This window comes from Hypomesus transpacificus, chromosome 23 (assembly GCF_021917145.1).
Source record: "Hypomesus transpacificus isolate Combined female chromosome 23, fHypTra1, whole genome shotgun sequence".
Classification (NCBI taxonomy): Eukaryota; Metazoa; Chordata; class Actinopteri; order Osmeriformes; family Osmeridae; genus Hypomesus; species Hypomesus transpacificus.
This window is the reverse complement of record NC_061082.1, coordinates 21,193,488-21,213,074: the sequence shown is the minus strand read 5'-3', so window position 1 is coordinate 21,213,074 and position 19,587 is coordinate 21,193,488. Positions and strand designations below refer to the sequence as shown.

The window sequence follows — 19,587 nt, the reverse complement described above, 5'->3', positions numbered from 1 at the left end:
CGAGGCTACACCCAAGAATTTCTCCTTTCTGCATGACATAACTATTTTCTTCCTAAAACTGTATAGTCGCCTGAAGGTGGCGCCAAATGTACAAATAGACCTCGACCGGAGTCACGATAACACTACTCCATTTACAGCCTACCCAGGCCACATTTCGAGAAAAAGAACGCATATCAACAAGTAAAGCAAACACGAATTTCATTTTCCTTAAACAGACAGTAAATTAACTGATTCATAAGATACGTGGGCCTAAATGGTCTCGTTTGAAACATTTTAATGTGTTTTTTTGGAACACTGGATTCATATTTACACTAGGCTATAATTTGGCACATTGATGCCCATCTGTAGATGTTTGTTAAGGAGGATTAATATCCATGACATTTAGCCTACCTCAAGATTAAAAGATCAAGGGTTTTAAACCAGGTCTTCAGCTTGGTGCAGTTTTAACCACTGACCAGTAGTTTACTCTGCCCACATAGCATGATTTGGAAGTTGCAGCTATAGCTGAGAATGGAAGCGCAATTTAGTGGCGCCCCACCTCCTCCTCCGCCGTCTCGAGCGGACCCGAGACCCACAATTTCTTATCTCTTGCTTTCTCACTGCAAATACGTGCTTCAGCTGAACCTGTCGTACAGTTAGGCTTCGTCTCGCGTTTTCTTGGAAGAAAGGGGATACATTTTCCGACGTTTTAAATCGAAAAACAAAATTCCTTTCATAGGCTACACTCGGCTAGAGAAACTTGGACTATGCGCATACAGGCTAGGATATCTTCAGCAATGATGCAGTTACACCGTAAGTTATAAAATTACGGAGTGACAATATCAGAAGCTTTTAGAGTTGAGGAATGCCGATACTTGCGTAAAACAAAATACAGACAAATTCATACAGTTTCAGACAATTTATTGTTTCTAACGTAATATGGATGACTGCAGAACGACTCGGGCATGGATTCAATGAATTTCAGGGGAAAGTTATTGACAGCATCAATGGATTTGCCCTCAGTTAAGGAAAATATTTTAGGATATTTGCACTGAGTCTGTGGTTTGAGATTTGGATACCTGCCTCCGCATCGCTTGGGGAGAAGCATCGTCTCTAAATACCGAGGAAGAATTCTGTCTCTGCAAGGGGATCACAAGCCACGCGACAGGCGCGCAAGAAGTCTCTGGCAAAGGTATTCTCTCACTGTATGGTGAATATTAGTTTTGATCTTTAAGTGCGTGCGTGTTATGTCTATGTGTGTGTGAAGGTATGTTAGAATGTGTAGAATAAACTGAACAGTGATATCAGTCGACTAATGTTTCAATAAACATAGCCTATCATTAACGTTTCCAAAGACCATGTTTATAGCGTTTTAAACGTAGGCTATCTGCGACATAATTAATCAACTGCGATCTTGGGTGATAATCAGGTGTTTGGAAGGTTTTAATAACGTAATGTTTTGAGTTTGAGATACCCTATAGAAATAATGCAAAAAACGTAGTCCTTTCGGTTCATTTTGTGAGAATCTGATTTAACAGGTGCTAGTACTTGAATCGGACACTTGTTTGACGTTAGCCTTTAAACGATTGGAGTCAATACCCAGTCTCCCCGCAATGTGGTGAAATGGGGAGATGCCGCTATGGACGGTTTCTCTGAAAAGCCTTCTGACCAGTCAAATTAGAATATGCTGTCTACGACCGTCATCTATCAATTTTACCCAATTAGGCTCCAACTTATTAAAATCAGTCACGATTGTAGGCTGACCATACATCTCACATTATCTTCACTTTCCATTCCATTTGTTTTTCCACTAAGTATTTCATAGGGACTACACGGATACGGATGTTTTAAGTCATGTTTTTTTTAAACTGTACTTTTTGGGGCAAATGATTTAAACTGTAGACATTTTCACATTTTCTGCAGGTGTTTCAAGGGGGGCAGAAACATTGTGACAAGTGTTAAACAAACAACCCAACCTACTTAATATTCGCTAAGCGTTAGCTGAAATCCTATTAGAGAAAAGCAGAATCCAGAGCTGTTATAGAGACAGTTCAGTTCAGAGAGAGGCACCAGTGTGTCCAGGCTCTCCTTCTCAGATAGACTGATGAATATATAGATACACAGACCGATGGATAATCAGATCCACGATTCTCCTGTTGGCAGGTGAGATTTTTGCAGGTGAATTATTCCTGGAAAAAGATGTACAAATATGCTTCCTGTCAAGCTGGGCGCCCCAGGAACACACTGTAGAACGGCCAGATTCCAAACCTTGTGATCTAGAGCTTAAGCTCTTTTGTAGCTATTGTGTGTGTGTTGTGTTGAGTTTATCATCAACCAATCTGCTATTTCAATTATTCCACGATGTGAACTCCTATGGTTTTGATTTCATATAATGGAATACCAACTGAAAATTTGAAATTTCTTCCATGCTATAAAGGTCTGTCTGACTCTACTCCTGGGGAGTGACCCTCCTTCCTGTACATTTTCACTCCAACACCCGTTTTGACTAAACCTAATCTGCTTCCTAACCTCATTCAAATCAGACGAGGTTGTAAAGGGATGGCGTGAAAGCCATACAGGAAGGTAGCTCTCCAGGAACAGGGTGGGACTATCCAACAGTTTATTCCAGTGATTGAATATCCCATCTCAAGAACCCCAATGCCCAGCTTCTTTACATATTTACGTTTCTCATGAAAGTGAACGTCTCCAAATCAGAATCTCTCGCTGTGACTCTGAGACCAATTCATCTCAAGTAGCTCGACTGATTCAAGAGACATCCGTCACTGTTGAAGTACAAACATCAAAGAACGAGAAGTTGTTGCTTACAGTTACACACACCAATGAAAGTGTTTGTTTATCAGAAAGCCAGAAGAGATTAATCTCGCTAATAATGTCTAGATTCCTCCGCTCCTGTCAGAACCTGAGGCTGTGCTGATGATCTCGATCCGTCAGACATCAGGGTGTGGAGGAAACAGAAAGGTCACAGTCTCACAGAAGACAGATACCAACAGGACGACTCGTGAAAGCCGTTGATAAAACCTGCTCACGCCAAACCCTGATAATGAAAATGGCCGACCGCCAATCACGATCTGATCATTTGCACGTCTGTCATTTCCCCCTGCGTGCCAAAGGGTATGTTCTCTGTAGCATTTTGATAAATACTCATCCATGGTAGGGCATGAAGACATTTCTCATTTGATGGATTTTGGTTTTAAACCCAACAATTGTGGACAACTAAGTTAAAATCCTTTGTTGAAATCAGTTGAAAACTGACCTTACGTGAGGGGTATCTGTTCAGTTGGTTGGATGATATTTCCATTGAGTTTGTAATGCTAGTTATGTAGGCCTACTTGGACAGAATGTAATGTTTTCTTGTAAATAGCTTGATAAAATCAACTAATCCACTGGTATGGCATTCAGTCCTCTTCATTTTTCATCAGACGAACTAGCAAAAATGCTAGTCTTGGCCATTGTTATCTTCCATGGCTTTGCCAAGCTCCAGTGCTGTTGAATTTTAAAAGGAGATACTCATGTTATGTAGTGTGCCTCATCGGATGGGTGCTTTTCATTGATGTCCGTGTGTAGCCGGTGTTGTGTATACTGTAATGCAAAAGAATACACCCTCTTATCTTAACAGATACTAAACTCATGCTCTTCACTGGAGTACAGTTCCTTCATAGACAGCACGGGATTCTGTAGCATCCTTGACGTAGAACTAGTTCTTCTAATCTAGAGTTGAGGTTTCCAGCGACTCTTATCGGACATAGAAAGTGTTGACAAAGTCCTGCTGAGACCAGAGGTTGCGGTCTTTTAGAGAAAGCATAGAGAGACTGTTTTTTATACCTGATGTGGAGAAGGATCTCTTGTAAGGATGTAGTCAATAATTATCAATTATTGATAATTGATATCAATTGAAGCTGAGTTCAGTGTGATGTGATCACTTGGAATGAGCATTTGGAGTATCTCTTATCTCAAGGGTAGTGCAGTTTGGGCTTTGGTTTTGAGGAGACATTTAAATAAACCTCTGAGCCAGTCGTTTTCTCAAGGGATGAGAAGATCTGTCTGACTGAGTGTAGAATACGATTGACCAAACTTGAGGGGGAGACATGTTTAGACCGGGTTCAGAGTCAGGAATCTCAGAGAGATTGCTGTTTGGTTGTTCTTATCAGGGTTTTAATAGTAAAAAGGGGGAGGGGGGGGGGGGTCAGATGGCTGAGCGGTTAGGGAATCGAGATATTAATCAGAAGGTTGCTCGTTCGATTCCGGCCGTGCAAAATTACGTTGTGTCCTTGGGCAAGGCACTTTACCCTACTTGCCTTGGGGGAATGTCCCTGTACTTACTGTAAGTCACCCTGGATAAGAGTGTCTGTTAAATGACTAAATGTTAAATCTACATGTGGTTATGGCTCAGAGATCAGTGTTCCTCCCTTGTATATGCCTTTTATTCACTATTAGCTTACATGTTTACTTACTTCCTCACATTATCTATTACCTTACTATTATCTATCATAATCACCTATTTGTTACCTTACAATATCACCCGTCACCTCAGTGTAACCTCATATACCTGTTAGCTTACATGACTACACATTACCTTACTATTACATTACAATATTACAGATTATCTTAATAATATGTATTATTATTACCTTTTAATACGTAATACGTCACTTTCACCTGAAATAATCAACTATTACCTTAATTTTATTATCTATTATCATTTCTATTTCCTAACTATTACTTGACATCATCATCCAGTACCTCACTATTACATCTCATGATTACACATGACCTTATATTACTTTCTATGATCTTTATGTCATGGGACTAGCTAATGTGAATTTCATGTCTATCGTGATATCATGTGAACAGATTATTTCCTTGTTTTTAGTCTCAATGACAGCTAGAATGTTGTTCATTTGAGGGTGTTCGGTTGTAGTTGTGGGTTTCAGAAACAGTTTTTCTTTGTAGTCACTGATCATGGTTCTATCTCGCACACTATCATTCAAGCCACATCGACTGGAGACTGCCTTGCAAATACAAAAAGGGACACGTCAATAGCCAAGCAATTAGTGCATCAATAAGCTGCACTTCCAATCTTAACAGATTCATGGGATTGGATTTGTAATTGGATTTCTATACATGCTTGTGTTGCGCTATTTAACCCGGCATGTATTTTCTTGGCCTTGCATAAGAAACCTTGTTTCACACGAGGAGGAACAGAAAAATATAGATTTTGTTTAGAGGCCCAACTTTTGCACAGATCTTTTGAATGCATGCATGCAAACAAACCCACACACACACACACACACACACACACACACACACACACACACACACACACACACACACACACACACACACACACACACACACACACACACACACACACACAAGCCCACATATGAAGGTTAACCAAAACTCTGAAACTAGAGCTTGATATTTCACCTCAACGAACTCTCTGCCTCCCTTTCAAGTAGCATCTAGAGCCCTTCTCACGCAGGAAATAATTAAAGTCAAAAATCATTTGCGCTAAGAAAAAAGACTGGATTCTTTAGCTCGGGGAATATGGATCAAAGCCAAAGCTAAAATAGAGGCTAGTGATTAATGAGGAAGCATAGCAGGTTGGCAATCAAACATGAGCGTTACAGTGTGTGATACGGCCTGTACCAGCCGAGAAGGGGAGAAGATCGCATCTGTCAGGGCGAAGCTGTGTTTAGTGATAAGGCCAAGGCCCCAAGATGCAGCTTGTTCCACATGAAGAGTAGTTGTTGTAGAGCCCTGTGGGAAACTCTAGGTGCAGTAGCCTTGGGTGTTAGCAACATACACTTCTGGTACTAGATCTGTGAGATTCACAAGTTGTGGGTCTGGTCTCAGAAGATATCTTGGAGGTTTTCTGTGTGAGGTGTCTGACGGGATGCGCTCTGTTTTGTTGGGGATTCGCGGAGGAGTCTGCAAGGTTCTTTGCCTATTTAATGATGTCTGGAGGGTGCTTATCACTGGGCATGTGCAGTGCTATCGCTGTAGTCGCATGCTGCTGCCATACGTTGGCATAGGGCCACGCTGCTTTATGTTAAGTTATGTCTTTGAAGAATCTTCTACAAAAGAGACGTTAATTTAAAAACGTTTGACATGTTGCTGCTCGTGTTATGGTGTAAGCTACGCTCCAAACTGTAATCCCTACACTGAAATAAAACAGCATCAAAATGATACAACAGCTATATTTTGCTTACCATGCTTAATTACTGTGGTAGGAAAAATAAAGAGTTTTCTAAGAATGGGGCTGATTGAGTTTATTAAAGTCAGAGCTTTGGTGTCTGGGAAAAAGATAGCACGCATTTGAAGCAGGGAGAAAATGATCTGTTTAGGAATTCAGAGTCATAACCTGTGACAGTTCTCTATGAAGAAGCATGACCACAGCTCTTCAGCTCATCTCCTAACAAGGACCCGTTGGAATATATTGTCTATATGTCAGTGCAAGCATCATATGATTGCACCACTGATGAATAGACAACTTCACTGAAATAGCTAGAGAGTGTTATTCGTGTTAGTGAGTATGTTTCACTAACAGGAAACTAGAATGTCTCCAGTGATGCCAGCAACATCAGTTCCAAGGCCCAAACATAAAATTATTATAAAATGGATGACTCAGTATGTGATTGAACTGCCATGCCATGCCATGCTCAAACGTTACATATACAAACCATGCTATAATACATATGACATGGACCTTGCTGGTGCAAATAGATGTAAAAAAAAAAAAACACTTTCTAAATGAGACCTTTTTTTCTTTGGCAGGTCGATAATTTGGGTGACCTCATGGAACTGCGACTGGGAGCGGTTCTACTGTGTGTCCTCTTGTTGGACTCCTGTGGTTGGACACAAGGAGGTATTCTGTACCGAGTCCAGGAGGAGCAGCCTCCGAGCACCTTGATAGGAAGCCTGGCTTCAGACCAGGGTCTCCCAGACTCCGGACACCTCTACAAACTGGAGGTAGGAGCCCCGTACCTCCGGGTGGATGGGAAGACTGGAGACATCTTCACCACAGAGATCCCCATAGACAGGGAGACACTACGGGACTGTCGCACTCTGATCCGGGGCAAGCCTTGCTTCCTGGAGTTCGAGGTGTCCGTTACAGACCTGCTCCAGAATCAGAGTCCTCGGTTGATCGAGGGCCGCATCGAGGTCCAGGACATCAACGACAACACGCCCCAGTTCCCCTCGCCCGTCCTCACCATCTCCGTCCCGGAGAACACCCACATGGGTGCACTGTTCTCCATCCCGCTTGCCACCGATCGCGATTCGGAGAGGAACGGCGTGGCCGACTACGCACTCACGGCTGGGCCGGACGCCGCTACGCTGTTCGGTCTGCAGGTGGCCGAGGACCGCGGGGAGAAGCTGCCTCAGCTCATCGTCCTGGGGAGTCTGGACAGGGAGCTGAAGGACTCATACGACCTCACCATCAAGGCGGTGGACGGAGGGAACCCCCAGCGCTACAGCAGCGCCTTGCTAAGGGTGGTGGTGGCGGACGCTAACGACAACGCTCCCAAGTTTGAGAAGTCCAGCTACGAGGCGGAGGTGTCGGAGAACAGCCCTGTGGGATACTCGGTGTTGCAGGTTAGTTGTTGCTCCCTGTTGCTCCCTTGTTGGATGTGTCACGTAGTAAGTCGTAGCAGTAGCAGTAGTAGCTTGCATTTAATTCAAAAATAGACGTCAATAAAGCCCATTCTGAGACTGGTACACCTCATGATGGACTAAATAACGTTTCACCAGGAGCATGGAGCTACGTAAAACACTTAAACAACTTCACAGCTACGTAGTACCAAACCCTACATAGAACCAAACGCTACGTAGAACCATACGCTACGTAGAACCAAACACTACGTATAACCAAACGCTACGTAGAACCATCACTACGTAGAACCAAACGCTATGTAAACCAAACACTATGTAGGACAAAGCGAGACCTTCACATCACAACACACAGTGCAAACATGTTTAACATGGGAAGGCAGTGCATCAAGACGACAATAGTGCAAAAGGATGAAAAGTGCAACAAGTAGTAAAAGTTATAGTGCAAATAGGACAACAGCAAGTGCAAGGAATACAGGTAGTGTAAGGGATACAATGGGATATGCTGTGTCATAGAATATGTTTGTTTAGCAGACTCTTTTATCCAAAGTCAGTGACCTCTTGATCTGCAGTTCAATGCTCTACCACGGAACAATACTCATCCCAGATATCCATGATATCCTGTACAGCATGTATCTGTTTAATTTGTTTTAAGGAAAAGTCCTTCGTACCAAGAATACTTATTTGAGGGTCAAGTAGTAACACTGGATTAAAGAGTTTACATGCACATACACAGAAGTATTTGCCGTTCTCCTCTTTTCCATCTTTTTAAAGCCCAATATTCTCCACCTCTCTTTCTAACATAGAGGATAATATTTGTGTGAGTTCCTAGGCTGAATAGCTCTACCAGTGGAAAATCCTCTGTGAAGTGCTCATGGTATCTTGATTATGTAATGTTGTAGATTTTTTCAATGAACATCCATTGAGTGCCTGCCAAATGCAACAAATTGTTCCTAATTAATAGGAAACATTTTTTGAACAATTAGCTTGCTCACCTCTGTGTCTTCTCTTATGTACTGTCACAGTCAACAAACTCCCTCCACTTGAAATTCATTACACCCACTTTTGACTTTTGGAGGGTGTTTTCAAAATATGCATCAAATATATTTTAATATGCACATTTATACTCTCTCTAATCTTTTCAGTTGCTGTAAGCTATCTCCTATGACATGCAGGGCTTGTATAAAGCCCTATAGCGATAGCTTCTTATGCTAACCTAATCCCTGAGTTGTAACTCAAATCCCAACCTCTAACCGAATCCCCTCTCTTGAATTGCAGGTGAAAGCAAATGACTCTGACATGGGCCCCAACGGGGAAATCGAATACACTCTTCACCAGGCTATAGACCCGGTGCCCAAACTCCTGCGAATCGATCGCTCCACCGGCGTTATCTACGTCAAAGGGCCACTGGATCGCGAAGAAATCGACAGTTTGTCGTTTTACGTGGTGGCGAGGGATAAGGGTCCCCAACCCAAGAGCTCCAAGGCCTTAGTGACCATCCAGGTGATGGACCAGAATGACAACGCTCCCTCGGTGGAGATCCGAGGTATAGGCCTGGTGACGCACAGCGACGGCGTGGCCAACATCTCGGAGGACATGCCGGTGGGGACGGCCGTGGCCCTGGTCCAGGTGTCCGACCGGGACGAGGGTGAGAACGCCGTGGTTACCTGCGTGGTGGCGGGTGACGTCCCCTTTCAGCTCCGCCCCGCCAGCGACTCCTCCACCGACAACAAGAGGAAGTACTTCCTTCAGACCACCACGCCTCTGGATTACGAGAGGGTGAAGGAGTACCGCGTGGAGATCGTGGCTGTCGACTCGGGAAACCCCGCACTCTCCAGCACCAACTCTCTGAAGGTCCAGGTCACGGATGTGAATGACAACTCCCCAGTCTTCTCCCCAACCCTTTTTGAGGTTGATTTCGCGGAGGAGAACCAGCCAGGCGACAGGGTTGTGGAGGTAGTGGCCACGGATGCCGACAGCGGGACCAACGCGGAGCTCGTCTACAGCCTCGTGGCAGACTCCACCACCAAGGGCCTGTTTGAGATCGACCCGGACACCGGGGAAGTCCGAGCTCGCAGCCCGCTGGACCGGGAACACAAGGAGCGCTACGAGTTTCGAGTGACCGCAGCCGACAAAGGCTCGCCCAGTCACAGGGGAACGGCCACGGTCGTGGTCAAGGTTCTGGACCGCAACGACAACGACCCGAAGTTCATGCTCAGCGGCTACAGCTTCTCAGTCCTGGAGAACATGCCGCCGCTTAGCCCTGTCGGCATGGTGACCGTGCTGGACATGGACAAAGGCGAGAACGCTCGCGTTCGACTCTCGGTGGAACCGGACGGGGGGAAGTTTGTGGTGCAGAACGGCACTGGCACCATCCTGTCCAGTATCTCCTTCGACCGGGAGAAAGAGAGCAGCTACACCTTCAGGCTGAAGGCCGTGGACGGAGGGGAACCCCCCAGATCCTCCTACGTAGGCGTCACCATCAACGTCCTGGATGAGAACGACAACGATCCCGTGGTCACCAAGCCCTCCAACTCCTCCTTCCGCCTCCTGTCCCCCCTGGCCGCCCCGGACAGCCGGGTGGAGGTGGTGAAGGCGGAAGACCTCGACACGGGCCCCAACGCGGAGCTGGTCTTCAGCATCGCCGGCGGCAACCCCTATCAGTTGTTCCGGATCTCTCCGTCCGACGGCGAGATCACTCTGGCCAAGGAGCTAACCAGGAAGCACGGAGGGCTTCACCGCCTGGTGGTGAGGGTGAACGACAGGGGCAAGCCCGCCCGCCACGCCACTGCCCTGGTTCACATCTACGTCAACGAGACCATCGCCAACGTCAGCCTGGTGGAGGCGCTGGTGGGCCACAGCTTGTACACCCCGCTGGACACCGACATCGCTGGCGACCCCGACAACGGCCTCGCGGCCCAGCGCAGCAACATCCTGTACGGAAGCATGGCTGGGGTGGCGGGGGTCGTCATGGTGATCCTGGTGGTGGTGTTCATCCGGCATCGCGTCCAGAGGGAGACGAAGAGCGGCTACCAGGCGGGCAAGAAGGAGTCCAATGACCTCTACGCCCCCAAGCAAGGCCCCAAAAACGGCAAGAGCAAGAGAGGCAGGAAAGGAAAACCTCCCAAGTCGCCCAAACCTCTTGGCGAGGAAGAGGAGGTCAGCCTTCAGAAGAGCCTCAAGTTCAACCTGGACGGGGTCAACGACAGCCCCAGGATCCACCTGCCCCTGACGTACCCCCCAGGCAGCCCTGACCTGGGCAGGCACTACCGCTCCAACTCCCCCCTGCCCTCCATCCAGCTCCAGGCCCAGTCCCCCTCCGCCTCCCAGAAGCACCAGGCCGTCCAAGATCTCCCCGCCACCAACACCTTTGTGGGAACCGGAGGAGATGACAATTCCACGGGCTCTGACCAGTACTCGGATTATAGCTACAAGGCAAGCCAGACAAAGTACAACAGCAAACAGGTAGGCTGGCCGCTTTTCAATTCCTGGTTTTTCAGTTTTCTTTTCTTCTTCTCTCCAAACAACCTGTGACAAGGGGGAGGAGGGGGTGTTGTTCGTGATGCAGTTGTGATCTTTAGGTCTGGGGATGGAAGCTATTAAGGTTGTAAAATGCCACAGAGGAAATAATAAGCCATTTTGTAACGCTCTGGCAGCCTGTTTTTTTTTGCTGCCTGGTTCTCACACACTCTCACGCACACAAAGACACACAGTTGGTAATTATAAAAAGGCTTCAGTAATTAGGATAACTTACATCCTATTGGAGGGGAAAAGGGCATGTGGGACAGCTGAAAAATAGCTTTTGGTCTCCACTGGCGGGAGGGTTAAAACGAATCTCCTCCGTCCCCCCCCCCCGTCCCCACACACACTTCTTATTCCTTTGGGTTCATTAATCCAGCTGCTGGTCCGTGGAGTTGCGGAGAGAGAGAGAGGAGGTTTCTGCTGTCTGACTGACTCACTTTCCCTCCTCTGTCTAACCTCCAGCCCTGCGGGTCTCACAGGTCACTTACTCTTATCTCCTCACCACACGCCGCCGACTTGGGAACGCTCCTTCCATCGCCATGGAAACTGAAACGTGAATAGCCTTGGCGAGGATTAGGGATGCAGGAATGTTTGATGAGTCCAGAACGTCTCTAATGTGTCTGCGTCGTTGTTTGCCTTTTGGGGGTGTGTGTGTGGTTGTGGGGGGGGGTCACACCTTCATGTGTGACTCCTCTACGTGTTGTGTACCAAAACCCGATATGTAAGGTGTAGCCCGTAACACATCCACTCCTTTAGGCACAACAAATGTTGACCCTGCGACAAGCGTGTACCACACTTTGTAAATATGGAAGCTTGAAATCCAGTCAGTCACCACCAGTTGGCTGGTGGGTAATTTCAGCAGATGTTGGCTGACAGCTTGTGCCATCGCAGGGCCCTGTGGGTGAAGTCAGCGGAGAGCTCTGTCACCCACAGTCACCACTGTCCCTCTGATAGACAGCATATGGGAGCATAGTGACAATGGGCCCTGGAGTACATCTGTGTGTTTTTGTCTCCATGCGAGTGTAAAGAGCACGTCCACAGATATTCAGGGTCTCTTGTAAATACTCAAAGCGACGCGTCGCGCATCGTCCGTGTGCCGCGCCAACCCTCTGCCCCTCTGTTCCCACGCTAGCGTTTGTCGACGTGAGCTTGTAAATGTATACTTTTAAGACGTGTTCGACGTGTAAACTGATTGACGGGCGACGCAAAAACAGGGACAGATGTTGGAACGGCACGTGTGACACACCTCAGCAGATGTTGCCTCATGTATAGCATCCTCTCTCACATCAGGAAGAACAGATTGACCAAAATAAATAATGAAGTCTCTGCCGAACGGAGTGACAGATGTGGAGTGGAGAGCTTACACCAGTCAGCCATGCTGCTCTCAACAATGACTCACATTTTCGCTGGGGAAGTGTTCAGGTATCTGTGACTAAAACTGTGCTTCTCAAGGTTTTTCTTGGCAGTGTTGAATGTAAACACGCGGGTTCTGCCGTTTGCTGCCTGGGGTTTATTCATATCTTCCCTGTCTGACGGCTGCTCCCACTCTAATTGAAGGAAGGGCGTTTGGCTGAAAGGATGGAACTGCTGCTGAAATAAACAATCAATGTCTAACTCTAAGTTTCTAGCTGAAGCTTGCGGTATGATGGGTTTGTGTATGTATGTATGTGTGTGTGTGTCCACTCTTGTGTTTGTCCATGCGTGTCTGATTCGGTGTGAATATGTATGAGTGTACAAGTGAGTCAGAGAGCATTGAGGCTAGCTCATTTCATTTTCTCATTCTAAGGCTGGGTTGAGGTCCAGGGTTCAGGGATATCTGTGTGTTTTCCCTGGGCACCCTACCTCTCTCATTCCAAATGTGTGATATTGCGTGATGGTTGCCCGGGAGACCACTAGCTTACATTGAGCCGGGAGTGTTGATAATTAGCCCGGTCGGGCCAAAGATCTGACACCTTTTGTCACATAGCATTTTAATGACGTGTCCCTCCTCCTTAGGAGAAGAAAAAAAAAACTGATGAAAGATATTAGCACAGAGTGAGATGAAGTCACAGCCTTCCCAGTTCATTTCTAAGTGGGCGCTTGTGAAGCTGTAAATCTGTACTTAAATTAAATCCACACAATTAAAATGCCTTATTAGTCAGAGATAGTGCAGTGTTGTCCCCCTGTGGGCGTCGCCTTCATCTCTGGGCCTCAGCTCACTGGCTCCAGCCAACCTGAAGGATTCCAAGAGCAGATGAGGGGATGAGAGTCAGGGCTAGTCTTAATTACCCAGGTTCATTGTTAAACTGGCCATATGCAGGGTGAACTTTAGGCGTCCCCCAGAGCTAGGATTAGCCCAGTTCGGGTGTGCTATCTGAACTGTGCAGAGGTGTATTTGAGGGGAGAGGCCAAAAGCAAAATCTCGATTTCATCTCTTGAGATGTTGTACGACACTGCGACACACAATGCTCCATCTCCTTCTCTTTTCCTGTCTCTCTCTCTCTGTCTCTCTGTCTCTCTGTCTCTCTGTCTCTCTGTCTCTCTCTCTCTCTCTCTCTCTCTCTCTCTCTCTCTCTCTGAGACCTGTGAAAACTCCCAGATCAGGATACATTCATCACCCAGAATGGGATGCAGGGGAAACACAGACTGCAGTTGACTCAAGTTCTCATCTGGTCTATCCATCTGGCAGGATTGCACCAGTCTTGGATGCAGTACACAAACACTCACGTACAAACGCACTTAAACAAGCACACACGCTGCACACACACACAAACACACACAATTTCAAACTCACACACACACCGACTGAGACTGCTTGAAGATCTCCCAATTCATTCATTCCAGCAGACATGTTAGTATCACATTCGGCGCCGCATAAAAAAAACAAAATGACTAAGTGGCGAGAAAGGACCAAGACCTGTTTCAGACCCTGAAGGGAAGACGACAGGGCAATTATCAGCAAATATTTTGTTAGTAAAAAAAACTAGTGTGAAATTTCCCACAGAGGAAAATGTTCTTGTTAATGAGTCATTTTAATCTACCTGGAGCTACAAAACTCCTCCCTGTGGTCTGGGCGGGGTAGTCAACACGGTAAGGGCAGACGAGACAGCGCAGAGGCAAGTGACTTCAATTAGCGCGCCTGTTTTAATGATAAAGGGGGTCTTTGCACCTCTGCGCAAAAAAAGATTGATTTCATTGGCAGCTGTTTCGACGCTGAACGATTCCGCTCGGCCCTCTGAGATTGACTGGCCTGGCCTTGCGTCAAAGGGATGACAGGTGCTTCTCTGGGGTTGGCTCGTCGGGCCTGCTGAGGTAGATTGTACGTGGGAATGAAGCCTCAGGTATGTAATCAGAACGTCAGTGTTCTTCATGCATCGCCGCTGTTTTGAAGAGCGCCGTTTAGTGCTAACTTTGCCCTGATTATCCGTTAAGAGGGGTTTTCAGCTGGAGACCCCTGGGCATCCCTTCACCTCCTCCAGCTCTCCGGAGTCCGCCGCGAGACAGGTAGCCATGGTAACAAATATGCGTCACCTGTCTGAGGGAGGAATGATGATTACAATTGCGGCTATCTCGGTGCAAAACGTATAGCTCCCAAATAATATAACTGTGGAGCTTTCTCTCAAAGGTTTGCTTTATCAGTCATTTTATCCCTTTCCATCCAATTTATTTTTATTTTTCTAAAGGCCCGACTGCAACCGTTCTTCCACTTTTCATCGAATCACCTGGCTCGGCCTACTTCCTTTTTTCAACGCGGAGGCGGAAAAAAGGCAGCGCTGTATTAGAAAGTGACTCTCTTTCACCATCTATGAGCGCTGATGAAAAGCTAAGCTGTTGGTCTTCAGAGTCCTGTTCTCCTTCCTATGAAGGCACAGTTGCTTCTGCTAGCTGCCCCGTGGTCAGATTCCCACTTTTATGTAAAAATAAAATGAGAAGCTCCTTTAGGTAAAGCTGTGTGGAGGCTCAGCCCCCTGATGGCATTGCCTTTAGCTCCGATATTTTATCACCACACATCCCAGCCTCCTTACCTTCTGCCAGCCAGATTAGTGCTTTTATCAATAAGCAGCTTAGCGCCAAAGCGTCCCTCAATAATGTGCCACGGCATTCTCTCTCCTGCTGCTTTAACTCCTAGCCTCCACTTTCTCTTACACTTTCTCTCCCTCTCTGACTCTCTCTCTCTCTGACTCTCTCTCCCTCTATTTCTGTCTCTCTCTCTGACTCTCTCTCTGACTCTCTCTCCCTCTCTTGCTGTCTCTCTCTGACTCTCTCTGACTTTCTCTCCCTCTCTTGCTGTCTCTCTCTGACTATCTCCCTCTCTGTCTCACTCTTTCTTGAACTCTCATATTCTACACTTACTCTCCTTCTCTGACTCACTATTTCTGACTCTCTCACTCTCTGACTCTATCTCCCTCTTTCTCTGTCTCACTCTTTCTTGAACTCTCATATTCCACACTTTCTGTCCTTCTCTGACTCTCCCTCTCTCTTTCTTGCACTCTCATATTCCACACTTTCTCTCCCTCTCTCTCTTTCTTGCACTCTAATATTCCAAACTCTCTTCAACTCTGTGTATTGTTATCACCCACTCCTCTGTAACCCAAAGCAAAGTCAAATATATCTAACAAGGCCCAGTGCTGATAATGAAGTGAGCTTGTTTTTTTTCCCTTTTGGTCCAGACAACTATCATATTGATCCAGTCTGAGAGACCATCCACACATCCTCATTACGGGAGGCAGGAAAAGCATCTCCGATGTACCTGTAACTAACCAAGCATGAACATTTACAACAGAGGCTAGACTATGTTTAGCATTGCAGAGGTGACTTCTCATTACAGAGAGAGGAAAATATATATTTATAGAGAGATCGCTCTCTCTATAAATATATATTTTCCTCTCTATATATATAGGAAAATATATATTTATAGAGAGAGCGAGAGAACCATCAAGATTGTTAGGCACACAGAGACACTGAGAGAAAGAATGTGTAAGCGAGAGAGAGAAAAATTGAGATATACAGGGGGAGAGAGTGAGAGACATTGAGATATACAGGGGGACAGAGTGAGAGACATTGAGATAGATGGAGAGAGAGAGCAAGAGACATTGAGATAGAGAGACAGTGAGAAAGAGATGGAGGGAGTGTGTGAGAGAGGGAAGGTGAGTGGGGGGGTATGTGCTTGTCTACAGGTCAGATTAGGAACCCAGACGGAGCCCAAGAGAGTCCAGGAAAACCTTCCCATCAGACATGTAACACCATTAGAGGCCATGCAGAGCACCATAAAATCCATTAAGGTCCATTAGGAAAGTATACAGTCACATAGACACCTTTAAGGCCAGTCTGCCACAGTGGCGCTTGGTTTCCGATCGAATCAACCTCATTTATTAAATTGCAGATTAAAATGTCATGTTTTGCATAATGCTTGGGATAGCCCAGGGCATTAGAGATCTTTAGACATGTACGTTTTGTCAGGTGTATTCTCTGATGAGACCGATCTCTTCTTTTTGTGTAGCTCTAACCGTTGTCGGCTGGATAACGTCTGCATTCGGTGTCTCTAGGCATGAGTCAAGCTGTCATTTATTGTTTATTAAAAAGACGGAACACTGGTGTAATTGCTGTTCCGAAGGGACCTCCTCTTAGCCTTGTTTCACATGCTTTCAATGCAACTTTGTCAATGTTGATTGTAACCGATAGCTGTTGATTGTAGCTAATTATACACGTGTACAGTGTAGTTCTTTTTGTCTGCAGGGCTGTGAACTACAGCTAACACTTGGCTTTCCATGTTTCCAAACCCCAACAAAACATCAAATTACCCCGACGATTTCACCAGCATTAAAGATGAAGGATATTAATAATGTAACGTTTGACCTAAAACTGGTCTAAGCAGAATGGGTTTGACTTCACCCTCGTCGCAGTAAGTGTGTGGACGCATTCAGCCCGCTTCTCCTAGCCTCGTTTCTGAGCAGAGTTTGCGCGTGCAGCTCTGCAGAGTTTCACACACCGCCTCATGTGATTAGAGCCTTGCTAATTACGTTTGATGAGTTTGACCCAAATCTTCGAGAGACAGACGTTTTTTAGGCGGTGAGTGGGAATTTCTAAACCCAAAATAAAGTCACAGCTGATTCCCTGACTTGGCCGTAAACGATTGTTTCCTGGTGCATTGATGTGTATAATAATCCACTTTACAAAATCCCTCCAAAAAGCCGTGGAAAAAAAATGTGAAATAAGTTATTGCGTAATTCCGTATCCCCTACTGACCAATGCTGGCTGACACCAAAAGTGATCATTATTTCTGTCTGTGACTCCTCTGCTCCAGGGACCGGGGATATTAGAATATTTCATGAATATTGAACTCTTCTGGCTCCTGGGTTGAGCGGAGGGAGAGAAAAAAAATGTTCGCTGCTGTTTCATGTTGGCACTGAGGAAGAACATGGCTTAATTGCATAAATCTGAAACTGGGATGAGAGTCAGAACTCGGCATCTATGACAATGGGAATTGTTCTGATGGCTCGCCCTGAACCAGAGTCATGCCAGGCTTTGTTGAACTAGCTTGACAGATGAAAAGAGTTCTCGGAAATATGGAGAAAGACAAAAGCAGTGGATTCAGTTCTTTAACGGCCTGTGACCAGGTTTTTAATTGTATTTCTTGGGATGAAGGGGAGTTTATTGTGCATGTTCACTGGTGCTCTGAGGCATATTAATCTACTTCAATCTTTCCAGGTTTACGACGCGTGAGTGTGATTTTAAATGCGGTTATTGCTTTAGCCTGCGGCAAAAACTAACGATCACCTCTGTGAATTTGAACTGGTAGGCCTATTCCTCAGTAGGCCTATTCCCCCCCTCCCCCCACACACACACACACACACACATACACACACACACACACACACACACATCGTTGATTTATACCGGAGAGGTGTTCTTGGAAGTGAGATATGAGTAATCCAGAGATTCTTTGAAGATATCTCTCTTCGGTCTCTTCGGTTAACCTTGAAGTCCAGGTCGGTTTTCAAAACACTGCAGCTTCAAACCACTGCTGATATTTAGCAGCTAACAAGCCAGTAGGAGACACTAATGTGTTCGCCAAAGTAATGTCCAAAGCACCAGTAGCTTTTTGCTATACGCAGGGTTTGAGTCACGCCAACTGAAATTAACAGCACGATCGTTTGTAACGCATGTGGTCTACACGAGATATCTATAATTTAATCATGAATATTTGAAATGAGAAACTAAAACTCGAGGCTCTACAGGATTGATTCATCATTTCTATCATCAAAGTTCTATCATAATTTGTTAACAGGCCACAGAATCTTGTTTGTGTTGGGATTTAATTCGCACGAAATAGCGGCCTAAGGTGCAATTGAAAGTTATTTTTTACTTGATCGTCTTGTCCATACAACTCACCATTGACTTAAAAACGGTTCAAAGTCGCTTAAAAGGTTTAAAAGGTTTAAAGCGCTGCAAAGTCGCTTTAAAAGGTGTTATTTTAGTGCCGTATCATATCGAGAACGTATCTGAAAGTGGCGTGTCAGAAATACAGCCAGTATAGGGGGCTTCTCATTTCTCAGGCAAGAAATTCGTTTTGATTGCTCAAGAGCCTCTTCATGTGGTTCTACGAGGTTTGAGCTAAGGTAACCTTCATGATAGACGAGTCCAGGGTAGACGTGAGTAGGCAATTTAATTCCTCGATTTTTTGATCATGCTTCATTTATCTTTTGACTGGACTCATCATCTTACGTAGTTATCGCCTCGTAAGTAATTTACCACGCTTCTACTTTATCCCTCCGGTCATAACATTTAGCTACACACTGAAGATCGTTAGATTCTTGTAATCGAAGACAACTTTATCAATCGATGCTATGTTGTTATTTTTTGATGACACCAATCTAAATGATGCTTCATGCACATCATCTCTACGTTATTAATACACCTCACCTTCACCAAATGGAACTTTCTCACCATATTGACTGAGCCAATGAGGCAAAACGATAGTTTCTCTTTCGAGAGCGGTGCTCCCGATGCTCCTCAGATGAGATTCGTGGGTCAGCGGACCGGGTCCCTTGGAGAGATTATTATTTTCACGGTATTTTTACGCTGTTATCTGTGACTGTATGGGTGTTTAAGAAACACACGGGAGAGAATGGAGTGTGAGACGGAGGGCCGAGAGAGGGAGAAATGGAGAGAGGACGAGGGAGATGGACTGAACATCAGTGATAATTATCTGTCTGAAAGCACTTGTCTGGATGATGAAATCCAATTAAAGTGCTCCAAAACAAGGGGTGGAAATGGACTAAATAGTATGTGAGGAGATGGGAGTCTGGAGAGAAAAGAATAGAGCCCTTGTTTGATGGGTGATTTGTCTCGGTTGGTGGGGAAATCTCACCTACTCTGTCATAGCAGGACTGGAATGGAGAGACTAGCTATAGGACAGGGAGACAGTGAGACTAGCTATAGGACAGGGAGACAGTGAGAATAGTTATAGGACAG

At 45.7% G+C, this 19,587-nt stretch overlaps 1 protein-coding gene across 1 annotated transcript in view; it reads left to right on the top strand.

Moving 5' to 3' along the window:
• The first annotated feature begins 580 nt into the window (after positions 1 to 580).
• The window catches only part of pcdh1a (protocadherin 1a), a 55,967-nt gene continuing 36,960 nt past the window's right edge, over positions 581 to 19,587 (top strand). The window contains exons 1-3 of the mRNA XM_047047571.1: positions 581 to 1,171; positions 6,778 to 7,596; positions 8,890 to 11,076. Of these exons, the coding sequence (XP_046903527.1) occupies positions 6,799 to 7,596; positions 8,890 to 11,076 (2,985 nt within the window). The 5' untranslated portion in view covers positions 581 to 1,171; positions 6,778 to 6,798. The remainder of the gene's footprint in view (positions 1,172 to 6,777; positions 7,597 to 8,889; positions 11,077 to 19,587) is intronic.